General features: G+C 32.3%; 1 protein-coding gene across 3 annotated transcripts; it reads right to left on the minus strand.

The window, feature by feature from the left end:
• Positions 1 to 1,867: 1,867 nt before the first annotated feature.
• LOC141461665 (GILT-like protein 1) lies at positions 1,868 to 16,056 on the minus strand. 3 transcript variants are annotated; one of them, XM_074142878.1, is made up of 6 exons: positions 15,927 to 16,056; positions 14,046 to 14,214; positions 5,002 to 5,178; positions 4,522 to 4,668; positions 3,179 to 3,244; positions 1,868 to 2,020 (listed from the first exon to the last, which is right to left on the minus strand). In XM_074142878.1, the coding sequence occupies exons 2-6, from the start codon at positions 14,196 to 14,198 to the stop codon at positions 1,982 to 1,984; spliced, it is 582 nt and encodes a 193-aa protein (XP_073998979.1). In that variant the 5' UTR covers positions 14,199 to 14,214; positions 15,927 to 16,056; the 3' UTR covers positions 1,868 to 1,981. The 3 variants fall into 3 exon arrangements, with proteins under 3 accessions (XP_073998979.1, XP_073998982.1, XP_073998981.1); XM_074142881.1 differs by having other exon boundaries at positions 15,931 to 16,044; XM_074142880.1 differs by lacking the exon at positions 15,927 to 16,056 and adding an exon at positions 14,888 to 15,000.
• Positions 16,057 to 16,636: the final 580 nt, after the last annotated feature.

Raw genomic sequence — 16,636 nt, forward strand, 5'->3', positions numbered from 1 at the left:
TACCAAGTGTTACATAAGAGATAACTTAATTTTAGTAAACAAAGAAAAATAATTTTTATGGAGAATGTGCCACTTCAGTTGATTTGCCCAATTCAATCCAAATAATGGGATATAGTCTTCTTCAGTTACCTATAGTTCTAATTGTAGATCTCGGCTACCTTGGCTTTCCTAGTGTTTTATTGCACGGCATTGTATAATATGCCATTATGCATTATGCTTGGTAATAGACTGGGTTTTTCAATGCATCCAAGCAGATATACTAATAACAGATTGCGGGGCGCCTGGATTATGTCGACTATATTGCCATTGATTTAGAACTTTATCATGACCTTGTTTCCTATTTGATCCACTTTGTTTATTGATTCACACGCAAATAGCTGACGAGGTGACTATGAGGGGCTGTTGTTCATTCACATAGGGGTGCTGCTCTGGGCCTTTGTCATACTTACTTTAGCAAAACGTACTAGTTTTTTTAAGTTATAAAAACTTTATTTTTAGCGAAATATTTTTCTTCACATCAATGTTTTTTTTCTAATCTACATATTATCTAATAACCTAGAGCTCTTATCTACACATCTATTCTGTTTAATTATATTTACTCTTCGACAGAACGCCTATCTACATAGTTTCTAAACTCCTCTGTTGCTACTCTCCTTGTTCCAATCTCATAGCCACATTTTCTACATCCAGCAACGTCGCCAAGTTACTTTACAATACTGTGTGTCTTAATGATTAATTAATAATTAAAATAATAAAAAACTGTTAGTAAAGCATATTTGTCTTAAATTCGAGGACGTCTTATATTAGACGAAAGAAGTTAACAATAACATAAGGAAAATTAATTTTAGGCCAGTATTGGAAAAGGGATGGTTACCTAAAGTAACATTTTTTGGATTTAAGTAATATTAATGAGAATTAAACTGGTTACAAAAAAATTTGATGCAATAAATTGATTTTTCGATAATTCTTTTCAGCCACACATTGCTGATGTTTAAAATTTCTTTGCATTCAACTGTTTTAACTCTTTGCGGCTAGGTGGGTTAAAAACTGTCCCACCTTTTGCTTAGCTTTTGCTAAGGTGGGATATATTTTAACCTACCTCGAAGAGTTGAAGTTATTCATACATACAGCTTAATATGTTATTTAAAGTTTTTCATTCAGTTGGCAGTGCTATGCACCAATGGTAAATGCGTAAATAAGTGAAAAAATTTTGATATTTATTATAAACTTGACAGATATTAAAAAATGGTGGCACCGCATACTGTTCTATTATTTGGATGCAGATGTTGTTAATTCATATATTGTTTACAAACAATTGGGTCAAAACATGGAACTTAAACATTTCAAGGAACAGTGCGCTGAAGGACAGTGCTGTACTGTCTGCAAAGTTCCGCTTTGTTTTGGTAAAAAGTTGTGTTTGAATGAACACCATATAAAGCATTAGTTGCATAGTGGTATTATACAATACCAGTGTCCCACACTAAAAAAGGACTATTGAAATGGTATTAATTTTTTCTTTTCTTTTTTTCTTATTTTGAGAGTAATGATTATTTGAGAGGGATGATTACATATGTAAAAATCATGGAAATGAATGTTTATTTCCATTTTTTTATAATAAAAGAAATTCTGTGCAACTAGGGCTTTTATTTTCTTTAAAATCGTGTGCCTCAAAGAGTTAAAGAGGGGTTTTGAAAAATTATGCTCCTCTCATAAGAAAACTGAAGAAATGAAGCCAACTGTGGTTTAGTAAACTTTCCAAGTAAAAATAATAAAAGATGGATAAATTAGAACTTTTGTGGATTGCCGCTAGGAAAATAAAAAATGGTTTGTTCACCATTTTTAATAAAAACAAATGTAAAAAGTCAAATTGTTGAAAAAATATATATTTAATTTGTTAAACTGTTGTTTTTGTAGATGTCATAGTACTCCATTTTGCATAAAATTATGAACCTTTGGCGATGATTCAGATATGTTTTCTTCATCAAAATTGATCTTTGCATTCAATTGGCTTGACATGTAGCTGAAAAATTGCCTTATTAAGTACGTAGCTCGTTAAAATTGTTCATTAAATTAAGATATAAAGTTATACAGGGTTTTAAGCCTTCATATGTTCAGGTTAAGGGCTGAGCTAGTTTTAAGCTTTTCGAAAAAGACCCGGAGAAGGTTGTTGAAAGTTCTGGACTGCTCAATATAATATTGGGGCATAGCACGGTAGCCGTGCGGTTAGAGGCGAAGCCCTAAAAGCTAAGATGTATTGTGGTACTGGGTTCGATTCCCGGTCTAGTCCTTGGATTTTCTTTAATGGTTAATAAAAGAAGTTTACCGTAAAATATGTTTGCGTGGTCGCCTAATCAGTAGTCGGACGTAAAGCTAGCCTGAAAAAATTGGCATTACTTTATAATACCACAGAGTGCTTTAAGTTTTAGCGAGTAACGCGAATGTAAGATTTGACTGTATTGGGGGGCTGGTTCAATCATTGCCTTTGTATTTACTATATGAACCCATTAACCATAAAGAAATTTTGGTTCATCAAATAAATTATCGTAGTGTAAAGTGTTGGTAGTGCGCAGAACGATTAAGAAAGTCGACGGACTAATAATAATAATAGTAATAAATATGTAGAGGACAGAGTTCGATAAGGTAAGAACCCTAGTGAGTGGTGGGGAGGAGCGACGGAGGCAGAAGGTGGTAAGCCATTGCCGAGAGAAGTCCACGAGTTGCTGCGAACTGAATAACCAGCCGATTGGCATGAGGTGAGCCAGCTCCCAGATTATGTCCTCTGTGCACTCCTTAACCACTCACCAGGGTTCAGGCATTAACTCTTGTTAATATTAATTTATCAGAGGTTAACCAGAGGTTATTTTTTAGTTAAAAGAGTTTTGGTTTATTTTGTTTTTAGTTATTGTGAGGGATATTTTTAGTTTATTATTGTTATTTATTTCAGGGGTTTGGGAGATTTTTATATACGATTGTACGTAGAATAAGTAATTAATAATAAATCTGCTAACTAAATAACTGTATCTTTTCCTCCCCTCTACCTGTGTGAATGGTCGTGTGAGTGTGAGGGTGAATGTGTGCTTACAGAAGCTGAAGGAGAGCACGCGCGTCAGAGGGACCGCGCGCTGTGGAGTAGGTAGGTATCAGAGAGGTTTACAATAGTTTAAAACAAAGAACAAACCTTATCCATATGCTCACAGACAACTTTCAGTAAATTCTTCAAAATCTTAACTTGGTTGCCTTGATCCTGAAAATATAAAGAAATTCAATCAGGCGTAAACTAAAGAGTTGAACTATTGTAAATTCTGTACATTTTTCATCTTAAAATTGAAAAATGATTTGTTTCCTCGCCTATTCAGCTTACAGCTAGAAATATTGGCTATTTTAAATTCTTTACATTTGTCTAAAACATGAAATCCTATGTGAGTCAACGATTACATTCCCTTCTTATACCAAGAATCACATCTGAACTACAAGTTTGGTCACGAATTTTTTATGTAAATACACATAGCCTTGCGTTATCTTTTTTTTATTTATCCAAAGGGGTACTCTGTTTTTATTGCTAAAAAAAAAAGGCATGTTTGTTCTGCCTAAACGTTCTCGTTCAAACTGAGTAGAGTTCATGACTGCCAGTAACCAGCTCCAAAAGAATTAAACCCGAAATCAAATTGTTGTTCGGCCATCGTACGTAACGCATAAATTCTTTTAACAAATCTTTCTCTTCAAGGACAAGTAAGGGTTAGCCTGTACTAACTTGAATATGGTTCAGTAATTTGGAGTACGTTTTGCAAGATACATATGGCTTTTATTGAGGCTGTACAGAACAAGTTATTTCGGTGGTTGGCTTGCAGTTTGAAAATCCCTAAAGAAACCGTTATCTATTCCAAACTACAGCTAACTCTCAATATTCCTCCACTTGCCACCAGAAAAATTTATTATGACCTCTCTTTCCTCTGCAATTCTTCTCCATTCTCAAATAGGCTGTCCTTACCTTCTTTCTCTAATTTCTTTTAATATTTCATCCCATACTACACGACATTCTACTGCGTTCAAGGTACCGTACTGCAAACATAATTACGTTTTTTACTTCCCAATCTTTCGTATGATGCGGACAGCCAATCATTTTAACTTAGATTTCTTTGGCACTGATATACTAAATTTTCTAAATAAAGCCAGATGTCAACTATTTCTTTAAACTATTTGTATTGTATAAATTTGTATAAAAACCTCTAAAAGGTAAAATAAAATGCTAAAGCCTAATTATAAACCTAAATTATAGACTGAGAACTATTTGTATTATTTATGTTATTTTATTGTTGTTTCTGTAAATTGGATTATTGATCCGTTTTTTATTTAAAAAATAAAAATAAAATTAGCTGGTACAAGGATAAATAGAAGTAAAATAGGCAACTAATAGGAACTGTAAATAATTAAAATTGCAATAAAGCAACTAGCTTAAGATTTCAGACAATTAAATACACAAAGCATTGTAACAACCCAGTTACAACCAGGAATAAAACCAACCTTATTTATAGTAATTGTAGGTATGAAACCAATTGGTGGACTTAAAGAATGCGTTAACTGTCCAAAATTATTCAGTAGAATTGAGCCTTGATCACCATGGGCACAAGTCTTAACCTCCTCCCAATTTATGTTGAACCGCTCACAGCACTGCAACAGAGAAAAGGTAAAAGAAGTCATTAAAACAATAGCCTTAGTTAGGGGAGCTGGCCATCGGACCAAGCTTTTAATGGGATGCATACAAAGAACAAGTACAAAATATTTTGTGTTTTTTTTTTTGTTTAAATTAATTCATTCGTTTATTTTTTTCTTAGCATTTCCAATACTGATTTTTCTTTTTCTTTTAGAACTGATGCACAAGCTGTTGTATGGAAACATATTGTGCTCAAAAGAAAATTTCATTTATATATATTAAAATGAGGCCAAAATTGCTACAAAAACGTAAGCTCTAATTTTGTAGAAATAGTTTCAAATTAGACTTACCTCTTGGCCTATTTTGTCTGGTAGGTAGTTGTTACTTATCATACAAGTGGCCAATCGAACACGGGTGAGATCGTCCTTAGCACGCAGTATGGAACAAGCATGCACCTTATTGCCAAGGCATTCTGTACCTCCATGCTGACATTTAAAGGTGTACTTTCCATCAGGTGCTACAGCTGTCTATAAAAATTAATACAAAATATTAGAATAAGGTGTTCTGTAACAATGCTTAAGTAAAGTAAATTTAACATTTTACAGGATGAGACATAATCTGAATCTCACAGGACCTTCTTTTCCTGCATTTTTTTTAAGATTTAAAAAAATATAAGTCTTCTTCAAAGTTTGAAATTTACCCAATATAAATTCACTACAATAAAACGAAACTTCGAAGGCAGATAGACGTCCCAGCCTACCAGAACGCCTCTTAGAGACAATTTTCTAGGAAATAATTTCAAACCAAAGCGACAGGTCTTAGGATACAGGTAAAAGAAAACTAAAAAGAGATCGTTCAAAAGATTTATTCACCCGTTCATGCGACTTTCTTCAATTCATCATTTTTGCAACAAATTTAATCCTCCTTCAAGGTTTCTTCATGATCACAAAGTCATTGAGCTTCTTAAGTATACAGATGATATTGTGCTGATGGCCGATAATATTTATATTCGCTAAGAAATTTAATAATAATAATTGTGTTTATTGAGAAACAACATGCATACAAAAAAAACAAAATATTCGCAGAAAACTCAAACTAAACAAACATCCCCTATGTATGAAACTTTGCAGATAGTGTAACCTCTTTATTTTTTCATTATATTTGCATAATAAGTAGATAAAATTGCAAATTTTTGAGGAACTTAAATGCAAAGAAATATTCATGTTTTTGTAGAATATTGTAACATTTGGAATCTAACATTAAACCCGGCCAAGTCAAAGGTGTTGGTTTTTTTTTTTTTTTTTTTTTTTTTTTTTTTTTTTAACGAGGTGGAAGGTTGGCTTTGAAAGAAAGATGACCGTTTAAAGGTACTGCAATTAGTGTGGTCAAATAATTAAGTATTAAGCTTCCTTCCAAATTTTTAATGATACTCGTTTAAAGCAGAAGGTTTCGACGGCTAAATTTGCAGTTAATAAGATGTCAGATTTTATCTACTATTTTTTTTTCATTTTTTGTTTTGTTTTTTTATTGATATATGTACAACCTCAACAATGTCTAGCAGACAGATGTCCATGATGTAAAGTACTTTTGTATATTTTTGTTATATTAATATTTTTGGTTCAATAAGTAAAGTGGTATTATTGTATTATTCTTATTATTAGTCGAATGATCGCTTTTGTTTAAATTTGTTTTTTTCATTAGAACTGATTTTAAGAAGAGTTTCTGAGGCGTCGTGCTTCTGCTTCAAAAGTGTTTTTACTAAAATGAACCTGTATGAAGCAAAATAATAAGTGAAATGAATTGCTGCAAAAAAATAATAATAATATATATACGTATATCTTGAGAATAGCATTTGAGAATTTCTTGATGCCAAATAACATTGGTTTCCCGAAAAGATAACAGAAACAAATCTTCTCTCTCAAAACGAATTCCATATAATAGTGGACATCAAGTGGGTTAAAGAGCATGTCGGCCTTGTGAGAAATTAAATTACTGACCAATTAGCAAAAGAGGGTCTTGCCTATTAGTTACCGAGTAGTCCCCTTGACCCTTGTCCGCCGACATTTCTCGAGATATCTCAGCACGGAGTGCAATCACTCAATTTGTATACAAAAAGCGTCACGACCAGTTTATTTTTTCTCAATAATTACGAAAAGAAAACAGATAGGCAAGTCTCATCTACAAATTGAATCAAATATTCAGTAGACAAGGGAAATTCAGATCTTATCTTTACTACCTCAAAATTACACCTGCCCAACCTTCAGTTTCTTAAACCAATTACATGACCAGACAGTTGACCATCTATGTACTTCTTCATGGAATATTTGTTTTGAGATACCCAGAAATAATTCTGGGTGCGTGTATGTACTTATCCACCATAACTCTATTTTATATCTCCTAAACAAAAACTAACAGTTTCATTCTAGTGTGAAAAGTAGGCATAGCCAATCAGAAACGAGAATTATTTATTAAACCACGCCTACGCCCGCATGTACGTTAAACCACGCCTTCTTTGGCCCGTAATAAAATGGAAGACCTGTATTTGTCATTTTCCTACTTTCTATTACATTTGACAAACGAAAGTATTAACTAATTTTGATTAAATTAGGAATGTTTTTTTTTTTTTTGCTACAGACGTATAAGGCAGCACAAATTACACACACTAAATAACAAATAAATAACTATTTGTAAAAATAATTCATTTCTAAAACGTTAACAGGGTCGAATGTTTCTGTAATAGCGTCTGGTTTTTGCCTGACAAATGGAGGTACACAGCACGCATACTTTAAACGCCGACTGCAGCAGCTGAATTCAAAAACGGTATTTAGTACTTAAAAAACACGCCACATATATAATTATACTATTACTAGATATATACGTAATCAGATTAAGAAGTTAATTAAAGAAAATATATTAATATTGAACACTAAAACAATTTAAATAAGTATTTTTAACGATAAATCTCTTGGTAAAGTGTAGTACCTATTTACTTAATCAAAGGATGAAGTTAAGCCGAAATGTTAGCTTCGGATTGTTCTACTACGTGCAAATGTACAGGATACTATAAGGAACTATAGGAATCTTTAACTATACGAGGGTCGTTTGAAAAGTCCGTGCAAAGTCAGAGAGATAGCACCACTGGCGCGTATCGAGGTTATGTTTAGTTAGTAGCATCTCTTGGAAGAACACACACCAAGTTTCAGCCAGATCGGTCTATTTCTTTGTGTTTGGCATTCGTTTGAATCGAGGAAGTCGAGTGATTTTCAAAAAATGGACGAAAAAGAATTTCGTGTGTTGATTAAACACTACTTTATGAAAGGCAAAACGCCTCAGGAGACTAAAGAGAAGCTTGATAAACATTATGGTGACTCTGCACCTTCGATTAGAACAGTTTATAAGTGGTTTCAAAATTTTCGGAGTGGTCATATGGGCACAAGTGACGCTGAACGTTCTGGACGCCCTGTTGAGTTTACTACTCCAGAAATCATTGATAAAATCCATGATATGGTGATGGATGACAGAAGAGTGAAGGTGCGTGAGATTGCTAGTGCTGTGGGCATCTCGAATGAACGGGTGCATAATATTTTGCATCAACATTTGGACATGACAAAGCTATCCGCAAGATGGGTGCCGCGATTGCTCACGCTTGACCAAAAACGAAATCGTGTGAAGTGTTGCAAGGACGGTTTGCAGCTGTTCCAGAAGAATCCGTAGGACTTTAAGCGTCGTTTCGTCACTGTGGATGAAACATGGATACATCACTACACTCCTGAGACCAAAGAACAATCTAAACAATGGGTTACCAAGGGGGAATCTGCGCCAAAAAAAGCGAAGACCGTTCCTTCGGCCGGAAAGATTATGGCGACTGTCTTTTGGGATTCGCAAGGAATAATCCTCATCGACTATCTGGAAAAGGGTAAAACTATTACAGCTGCATATTATTCATCGTTATTGGACCGTTTGAAAACCGAGCTGCGAGAAAAACGCCCACGATTGGCCCACAAAAAAGTCCTTTTCCATCACGACAACGCACCAGCTCACACCTCAGCAGTTGTGGTCGCAAAATTAATGGAAATAGGGTTCCAACTCGTTTCACATCCCCCCTATTCTCCAGACTTGGCTCCCTCGGACTACTATTTGTTCCCCAATATGAAGAAATGGCTGGCGGGAAAAAGATTTTATTCAAACGAGGAGGTGATTGCAGAAACGAATGGCTATTTTTCAGACTTGGACAAATCGGAAGGGATCAACAAACTAGAGCAGCGTTGGACGAAGTGTATAAGCCTAAAAGGAGACTATGTTGAAAAATAAAAAAGGTTTACCCCAAAAAATTAAGTAGTTTTTATTTTTGCACGGACTTTTCAAACGACCCTCGTAAGGAATCTTTTGAGAGTATTGTTTTACAAACTATAATATCGGTAAAAATTAAAAATGTTCACTATAACTGAATTAAAGTAACCGCCTATTTTTTCAGTAGGGGTTTAACGCCAAACTACCAATAACGAAATAACCTTTATATCTTAAAACATGTTATATCGTAATAAACAGCAAGTACCATAATGTGATGAACCATAATATAATACACGAAGACAATGGCACAAGGACCGCTCGGACCCTTTATACTACCAATATGTTTACTATATTTTTATAATAATGTAGGAGTTAGAATCTTGAGAACACCGGAATTTCTGAGGTTCTCATAAAATTTTGTGGTGCGGAATTACTCAAATTTTTAGATACATCTAGGCTTTACTTTCTAAATGGGATAGATGTTAGATAGATTAGCTGACTGATAAAAGCATTAACTAGATGCCAACTACAATAATAAGGTAGTAAATAAAAAAAAACATTGTAATTAACTTGGAGTGCTAAATTTAAATATATACGGTTCTATAACTTTCATTTAAGAGTTTTAGTAGAATTCTATTAAAGAAAGAAAGAAACTTTTATTTTGTCCTGGGACAATATCCCTTAAGGACAACAAACAAAATTTAAATTACAAAATTAATTACAATAAGTTCTCTATAAGTAAAAGCAATATAAAAGTAAAATTATTATAACAAAAATTACATTGAAATGCACTTAATTAATAGATATAAAACTAAATAATAAATTCTCTAATGAGAAGCGTCTTCTATGAAGGACCGCATTAAGAAATCATACAATGCATTTTTAAATGAAGCTATTGTACTTTTATGAATTAATGTAAGAGGTAAAGAATTCCAGAAAAGAGAAGATTGCACAAGAAATGAATTTTTATAGGTAACTGTTCGATATGGAGAAATATAAAATTTGAAATTAGCAGTTCTGGTATTTTTTAAATCTAATTGGGCCTTCCTAATAAACAGATTAAATAAATATTCGGGACGTTTATTTTTTAGAAGCATAAACAGAAACCTTCCCAATAAATACTTCCTTCTATACTTGACATTCAACCAATTAAGAAAAATAAAATGAGGAGTAATATGCTCATCTCTTCTTACATTTAGAATAAAACGAACACAGGAATTTATTGACCTTTGTAATTTTATGTTCAATTCAGCTGTTAAATCATTGTACACTAGCGAACAGTAATCTAAATGCGGAAATATAAGTATAGTAATCAGCTGTTTTCTTAGCTGTTTTCTGTTATATTAGGGTACTTCTTGGAGAGAAGAGTGTTTAGGCATACCTCTAAGTGCTTTTGCTGTATTTTTACTGACTAGTCGCCTATATATCAGTATAAATTGACAAGTATACATAAATTTCTAAATTTGGAGAAATCAGCTGATAGAAAATCTTTTTGGAGATTTTCTCGAAATTGGCGCAACGGATTTTTTTGTTAAATTTGTATACATTTCAAAAAAACAAGCTCTTTACTTTATTCATTTTTCCAGACAAATTATTTTTAGCAGATTTCTCAGAAATAGATTTAAAGGCTTCCTAGTAAGGTTACATTTCAGTATAATATTCGATTATACATTTATAAACTTTAGTATGTTTTCAGAATTAAATATTACTCAAATTGTACGAAGTTTTGAATTAATTTATGAGTAAGAGCTTTGAAAGTAGTAGTAAGAGAAAGTTGTGTGTCTTTCTTTTTAGTAAGGCGCGTCTATATCTAAGGTTAATAGCGCCCGAAGCTTTTTTTTTCAGAGCACTATCGGCATCCGGACAGTGTTCTCTTGTTACAGACTATCCATCACAGGACAGTGTACTGTAAAAGAAGCTCCTAGGAAGAAAAAATCTAAAGGCCAGCAGCTGGATTTGAACCCACGATCTCTGCGTTGGAATCCAGCATTTGCTAACCACTCAGCTAATCCCTTTTGTTAGATTTGTCAATAATAGATTTGGTACTCTAAATGCCGCTTGACATTTCAAATTGGTTATTATTATTATTTTTATGGGATTTTTCTTTTAAAATTCAAATGATTCATTAATAAGACTTGTTTCCATTTTCCATTTTTACTTTAATTTGGATTTTCAAATTTTGTATATTATATTTTAAAGTTTGTATCCTACAATGACAGGTTAGCCAGGAGGTTATCAACTGCTCTCTGCATCTGAGAAGGCACCTTTGAAGGCACAGTACATGCTTCACAAGTTGAGTAAAGTGCATTATTTCATAAATTAAGGAATAAGTTTGATCCTTTACATGAAAGATATTGATCACTTAAATATGTGGCAGGAGGTTTCCAATTTTTTTTGGTAATTAAACGAAACTCTCCCAAAATTACCAAAAAATAATTATACCTTCTTGTTTGTAACAGATGTAAAATTAATTTTTAGCCATTTTGTGTATACTTGAGAACATCTAAAGCTCTTAACATTTGATTTTTCTATGAAAAATCACTTGGAAAACGACTTATTCCCCGATATTAAGAAAAATACTAGCTTTACTGCCTTGGCAATATTTTCAGTAGAAAGGGGATGAAAAAATACATAAAAATGACCTATCGCGTGCTCTTCTTTCTCTTTGATAACAAGTTAAAAAATTGAAATATGATTAATAAATACCAGATTTTGAAATGGCCTAGCACCTTTAATTTTGAAGATATCGAATTGGGGTTTCCGGTTTCTTTCATAACTTTTAATACTCTTTAAAATTGTGTATATGAAAATGGGGGTCAACTGCGAACCATCACTTTTGGTCGCGTGTCAGCCGCGTAGGCGGGCAGGAATCTAAAATCAAGTCAAATATTTTGAAACTAGAGGTGATGGGCAACAAATTTTTCCTCTACCATTTTTCGCTCAGATCAACCGTTTAAGCATGAAATGCATTTGAGCCGTCTTAAAATGAACACCCTGTATAGTGGCTAATATGAAACAACTGGAATAAAATGGTAATTTATTATATATATTATATATTATATTTAAAGAAAAAAAAAGAAAAAGAAATATTAAAACTCTAAATAGAAAATCTGACGGATATAATGGCTCCCTCTTTCGTAAGTTAAGAAAAAGGAAACCGCATAAAACAAAACAAAAATAGTAGTAAATTGAATAAATAGTCAATAATTAAAAAATAAAGTAACATACGCTAGCAATAAAATTAACTCATTACCGCTCAGAGCCCTCAATTGGGGGCAGACATGTTTTTGTTTCCTTAACACTTCTGTTGCCATTGTTAGCGCAATTAGGACCACCATATGTTAATTTGTAAAATAACATCTTTGTGAATTTTGAAAGTTCGGACAGCTCTCGGTAATTTTTCTATTTTACCAGTGTTTTATGTAAGTATTTTTATTTTTTCAATATACAATTAAGTTTCTTAGATTTATTAGAAATGTATGCATACTTTTTGGTTTTAAATTATTCTTTAATATGTGATTATACCAAAAATTTTCAACTGACAATAATCACATCTTCATCATTTACGATATTGCCACTGTTCAAGGTGCAAGGTGAATCTTTTATCTAATAATCTAACTAATCTTCTAGCATGTTTTAAATACAGTATGTTTAAACATTAAAAGTGTTTTTAGTACAATGTCCTACGTAACCTTGGATTAATTTTTCTGTAAACCTTCCTAATTTATCGAAGAACATACTTAGGCCTAATCTTCTTTCCAAGGCAAGTTAAAATGTAGCATTTTATTTCCTATTTAAGCCTTATGGCATATTACTAATATAATTTTGCTTTATGTTTATATCAACACAATTTCTGTGAAGGAAATTTTATTTTATTTTTATGTAACTTGTCCCTTTTATTTTTGCTTTAATTGCTTTCGCCAACATCTTATTCCACTAAATTACATATGTTATAAATGAAAATGATTTCAATAATCACTTCTTGTCATTCTTCAAAATTATATAAATAATTTGTAAGGCGCCACGGTAGCCGAGCTGTTAGAGACGAGGCCTGCAAAGCTGATATGTACGTATTGTGTTACTTGATTCGATTCCCGATCTTAGGCCTTGGATTTTATTTAATGTTTAATATGAGAAATTTATAGTAAAATATGTTAGCTAGTCGCCTCTGTCCACGACACCTAATTTGGTAGTTGGACGTAAAGACAGCTTGCAAAAAATAGACAATTACTTTACTTAATAAATAATTTGTACATGTTAAGCATTTAAATTGAAATCTCTGGATAATGTAATTAAAAATATTCTTGTATAGTTAGTTTTTGAGAATGAATATTAAGAAGTCTTCAGTTCGTTTTGAATTTTTTACTTAAGGTTTAGATTAGAACACACTTCGGTTTTTTATAAATTGTTTTGTTTATAAAAGCAAATACTTTTTTTCCAAAATAAAATGTTCATAATTTTGGTTTTATCTATTTTTCTAAGCAGTATTATTTTTTTGTTTGCTTTGTTCATGGTTTCGTATTTTTTACTTTTTGTATGCAGCGTCACTTAAACGTGTCTTTATATGTGTGCAGTCTTAAGACTTCTCTGTGATAGAACTTAGCCCTGATGACAGAAAAAAATATTTAAAAAATATAATAAAATAAAAAAATAAATATATGGTCACACCAGGCTATATTTGTCCTCTAATGAGAGCAGTAGTGTATGTGATATTGTTTTGTTATATTTTTATGATAATCATGAAGAACAGTGTATTTAAATACTATTCAACGGACTACCAACTTTTATCTATTGAATGATTTTAGGATAGAGAAAACAGGATAAGCAAATATCGACAAGATGTGAAATTAAAAAAGTAAAATAAAAGACTAAGTAAATAATAAGGAAAGAGGATTAAGGATTTGCTAATTTTCTCTGGTCCATTTTTCTCTTCATTATTAGAGCCATTTTCGAGAAAGTGGCAAATCAGTAATATCGATGCAATACACTAGCACTTCCAGTAGATCGATTTCAATCGAAACTTTATTCGAGAAAATCACTTTTTTGCTTTCTCATAATATGGAAAAATACGAAATGTTTATTAAAATTAATTGATTAAACTTACACTAGCTTTACCATAGGGTATTAGATCGATTTTTAAATAATTCGATAATTTCTCCATGACTGGATGTAATTGATCAGTAATGAAACTTCTTGAATCCGGGCATAGACACTCATAATAGACGGTTAGTAGAAGTAACGGAGCTATTGGCTGCATGATTCAGCAATTGTACCTAGAAAAGAATTAAGGCTAATGTTGCCTGTAAATAACTTTGTGGCTAGTCTAACTGACAAATACAAATACTTCCAAAACATTAAATAAGGCTAGTTTGCATTTAAAGTAGCTTCTTTATAGCTTGAGTTTTTGTAGAATTGACAAACTTACTAAACCTCGAGTAAAACCTAGTTTAGATTAACATAATATTCAATAGTTATTGAATAAGACTAAAAAAAAGTTGTCTTTAAAAAAGAGTTTTTAACATACTTATTATATAGGCTATCAAACAGCATAAATAAACTGATTTTATCTTTAAATAACCGTTGTAATATCACTCAAAGCGGGGAGAGATAACAATCATTTAAATCTTTTTAAAGAAAAGATAACCTTTGCATCAAAAAAAAGGATGTAAACAGAATAATGTAAACGGTGCATTCATTTAAAGGCATTAAAATAATTTTATGTTTAAAATGCATTTTTAGATGAGTATGCAATATCTGAATAATTGCACTGAATCAATTGTTTAATTTAATAGCCATTTGTGTATTTTCTGCAGACATTATGTATGTATCTATCATAAACAGAACTACCGACCCGAACCCTGCCATGATTGTGATATATGGCTAAATTACCTTTTAAGGCAGACATTTCATTAATGTAGGTGACTAATGTTTACCTCTATTACCTACCTTATACAGATCTGTCGGGAGAGGTAGCTTCAAATCACCTCAATCGGGCAAATATTTCATTTTTAGTGGTTATTTGTTCTATATAACATTGACGGATGTACAGCTGGGCACTCATGTCTGAAGCTGGATGTATAAATCGTCTTAATCAAACAAGACCTAAAGCTGTAAGAATTAGCTAGTATGTTTGTCCTATTTACTATTAAAGGACTACAGCCGGGGTAATTTTATGTCTCTAGAGATGTTACTTATTAATAATGCGAGTGAGTTGAGGGCAAATAGTCCTACGCTATGCAATGCTTTTGATTCTCAAGTCTCCCGTAAACGTAGCTACACAAACCGAAGCTACGACAAAAATCCAGTACACGGACTTGAGCAGACTAAGATTTCGCAGTCCAGATCAAATCGGACAACAACCTTGAGGAGAAACAGCACAAACTCTTCCAACGATATCCAGTTCTAAAGATCCTAAATTTAATATACTCACACTCTTAATCATCACGAGAAAGATAGAGTTTTGACCTTCTCAATCTTACTAAATCTTAAATTAGTCTCTCCGATGGTATGAGACTCGCCTTAAACCACAGTGCCCAGTAACGATTCTAATCAGCAATCTAGGATATGTCTATGAAAAACATAGAATCATCTTAATGCCATTCCTCAAATTTTTCAAATCAGCATATAGATTAGCGAAAATTCACACAGATCATCCATAAAGATGGATACATTTTGTATTAGCCCTAGAATAAGTTCTATGTAGTTTCTGCCATTATTTAGAAATAGAGCTTGGACAATTGAGCCATAAATCATTTTAATCAGGAAAAATACTACCCATAAACTGTCACATTCAGTTTATCATTAGATAAACACATTGATGTCTGTCCTACCTACTGTTAACCGAACCACAGCCTGGCCAAGTCAACTTGATCGGAGTAAAACTTCATATAGGTGAGTGTTAGCAATATGTATGATCAATGTACCACATTACTTTGGTATCTAGGATTAATTTCACAATAATCTAAAATATAAATTTTTGTCTTACCTACTTAGATTCAGTGAAGACTGGAACTCAACTGAGTGCTAAAGATCTAATCCAAACGGTTTTTAAACATAACAATCAGCGCTGTGGTACTAGTAGTGGGAGAATCTGAACTGATTCTCAAAAAATTCCCCACAGCTTACTAAATTTGTAGTTAATATTTCCGTATAAAGATTGGCAATTATCTCATACACTAACTCGAAATATTTGTCATAATTTATCATTATTATCTCACAAATAAGACAATCTGAAGTGAAAATCCATACGCCTTAGTTTTACTATTTTCAGAGTTTTTTTTGTAAAACTCTCTCTACGAAATTTTTAATTGTTTTTAGTATTATATAGGTTTACTATAATAGAACGGCCTATAAGAGAGAAGTATAAGATATTTAACTCCTCTAGAACCTTTCCTAAATGATTTTCTCTATGCTAAATGTGTCTCTATGTTAAATGTTTTCAATATAAAAGTACTTGATCTACATGAAATATAGTGAGTCCAAAAAAAATGGTTGTTTTTAAGTTTTAAGATCTTTAATGACCTCTGAACGGAGTTTACTTAGCAGAGAAAGATAATATCTTCATCCTTTTAACTTTTATAAATTACTATTAACGAATAATTAAAAAAAAATTCTAATCAGTCAGTTTTGCATTTTCTGTTTGTACTCGGAAATTCTATGAAAAGAAATGTTAGTGTTTTTCCAAGACTGTTGGAA

Source organism: Rhodnius prolixus, unplaced genomic scaffold (assembly GCF_049639745.1).
Source record: "Rhodnius prolixus isolate KJV_2025 unplaced genomic scaffold, Rpr scaffold_12, whole genome shotgun sequence".
NCBI lineage: Eukaryota > Metazoa > Arthropoda > Insecta > Hemiptera > Reduviidae > Rhodnius > Rhodnius prolixus.

What these genes read in the sequence shown, in the direction of transcription:
- LOC141461665 (XM_074142878.1), bottom strand. Translation starts at nt 14,198, where the DNA reads ATGCAGCCAATAGCTCCGTTACTTCTACTAACCGTCTATTATGAGTGT. An exon ending in TACCCTATGGTAAAGCTAGT is followed by an intron (nt 5,179 to 14,045) that starts GTAAGTTTAATC and finishes TAATTTTTATAG; the next exon opens with ACAGCTGTAGCACCTGATGG. An exon ending in CTACAATTACTATAAATAAG is followed by an intron (nt 3,245 to 4,521) that starts GTTGGTTTTATT and finishes TTATATTTTCAG; the next exon opens with GATCAAGGCAACCAAGTTAA.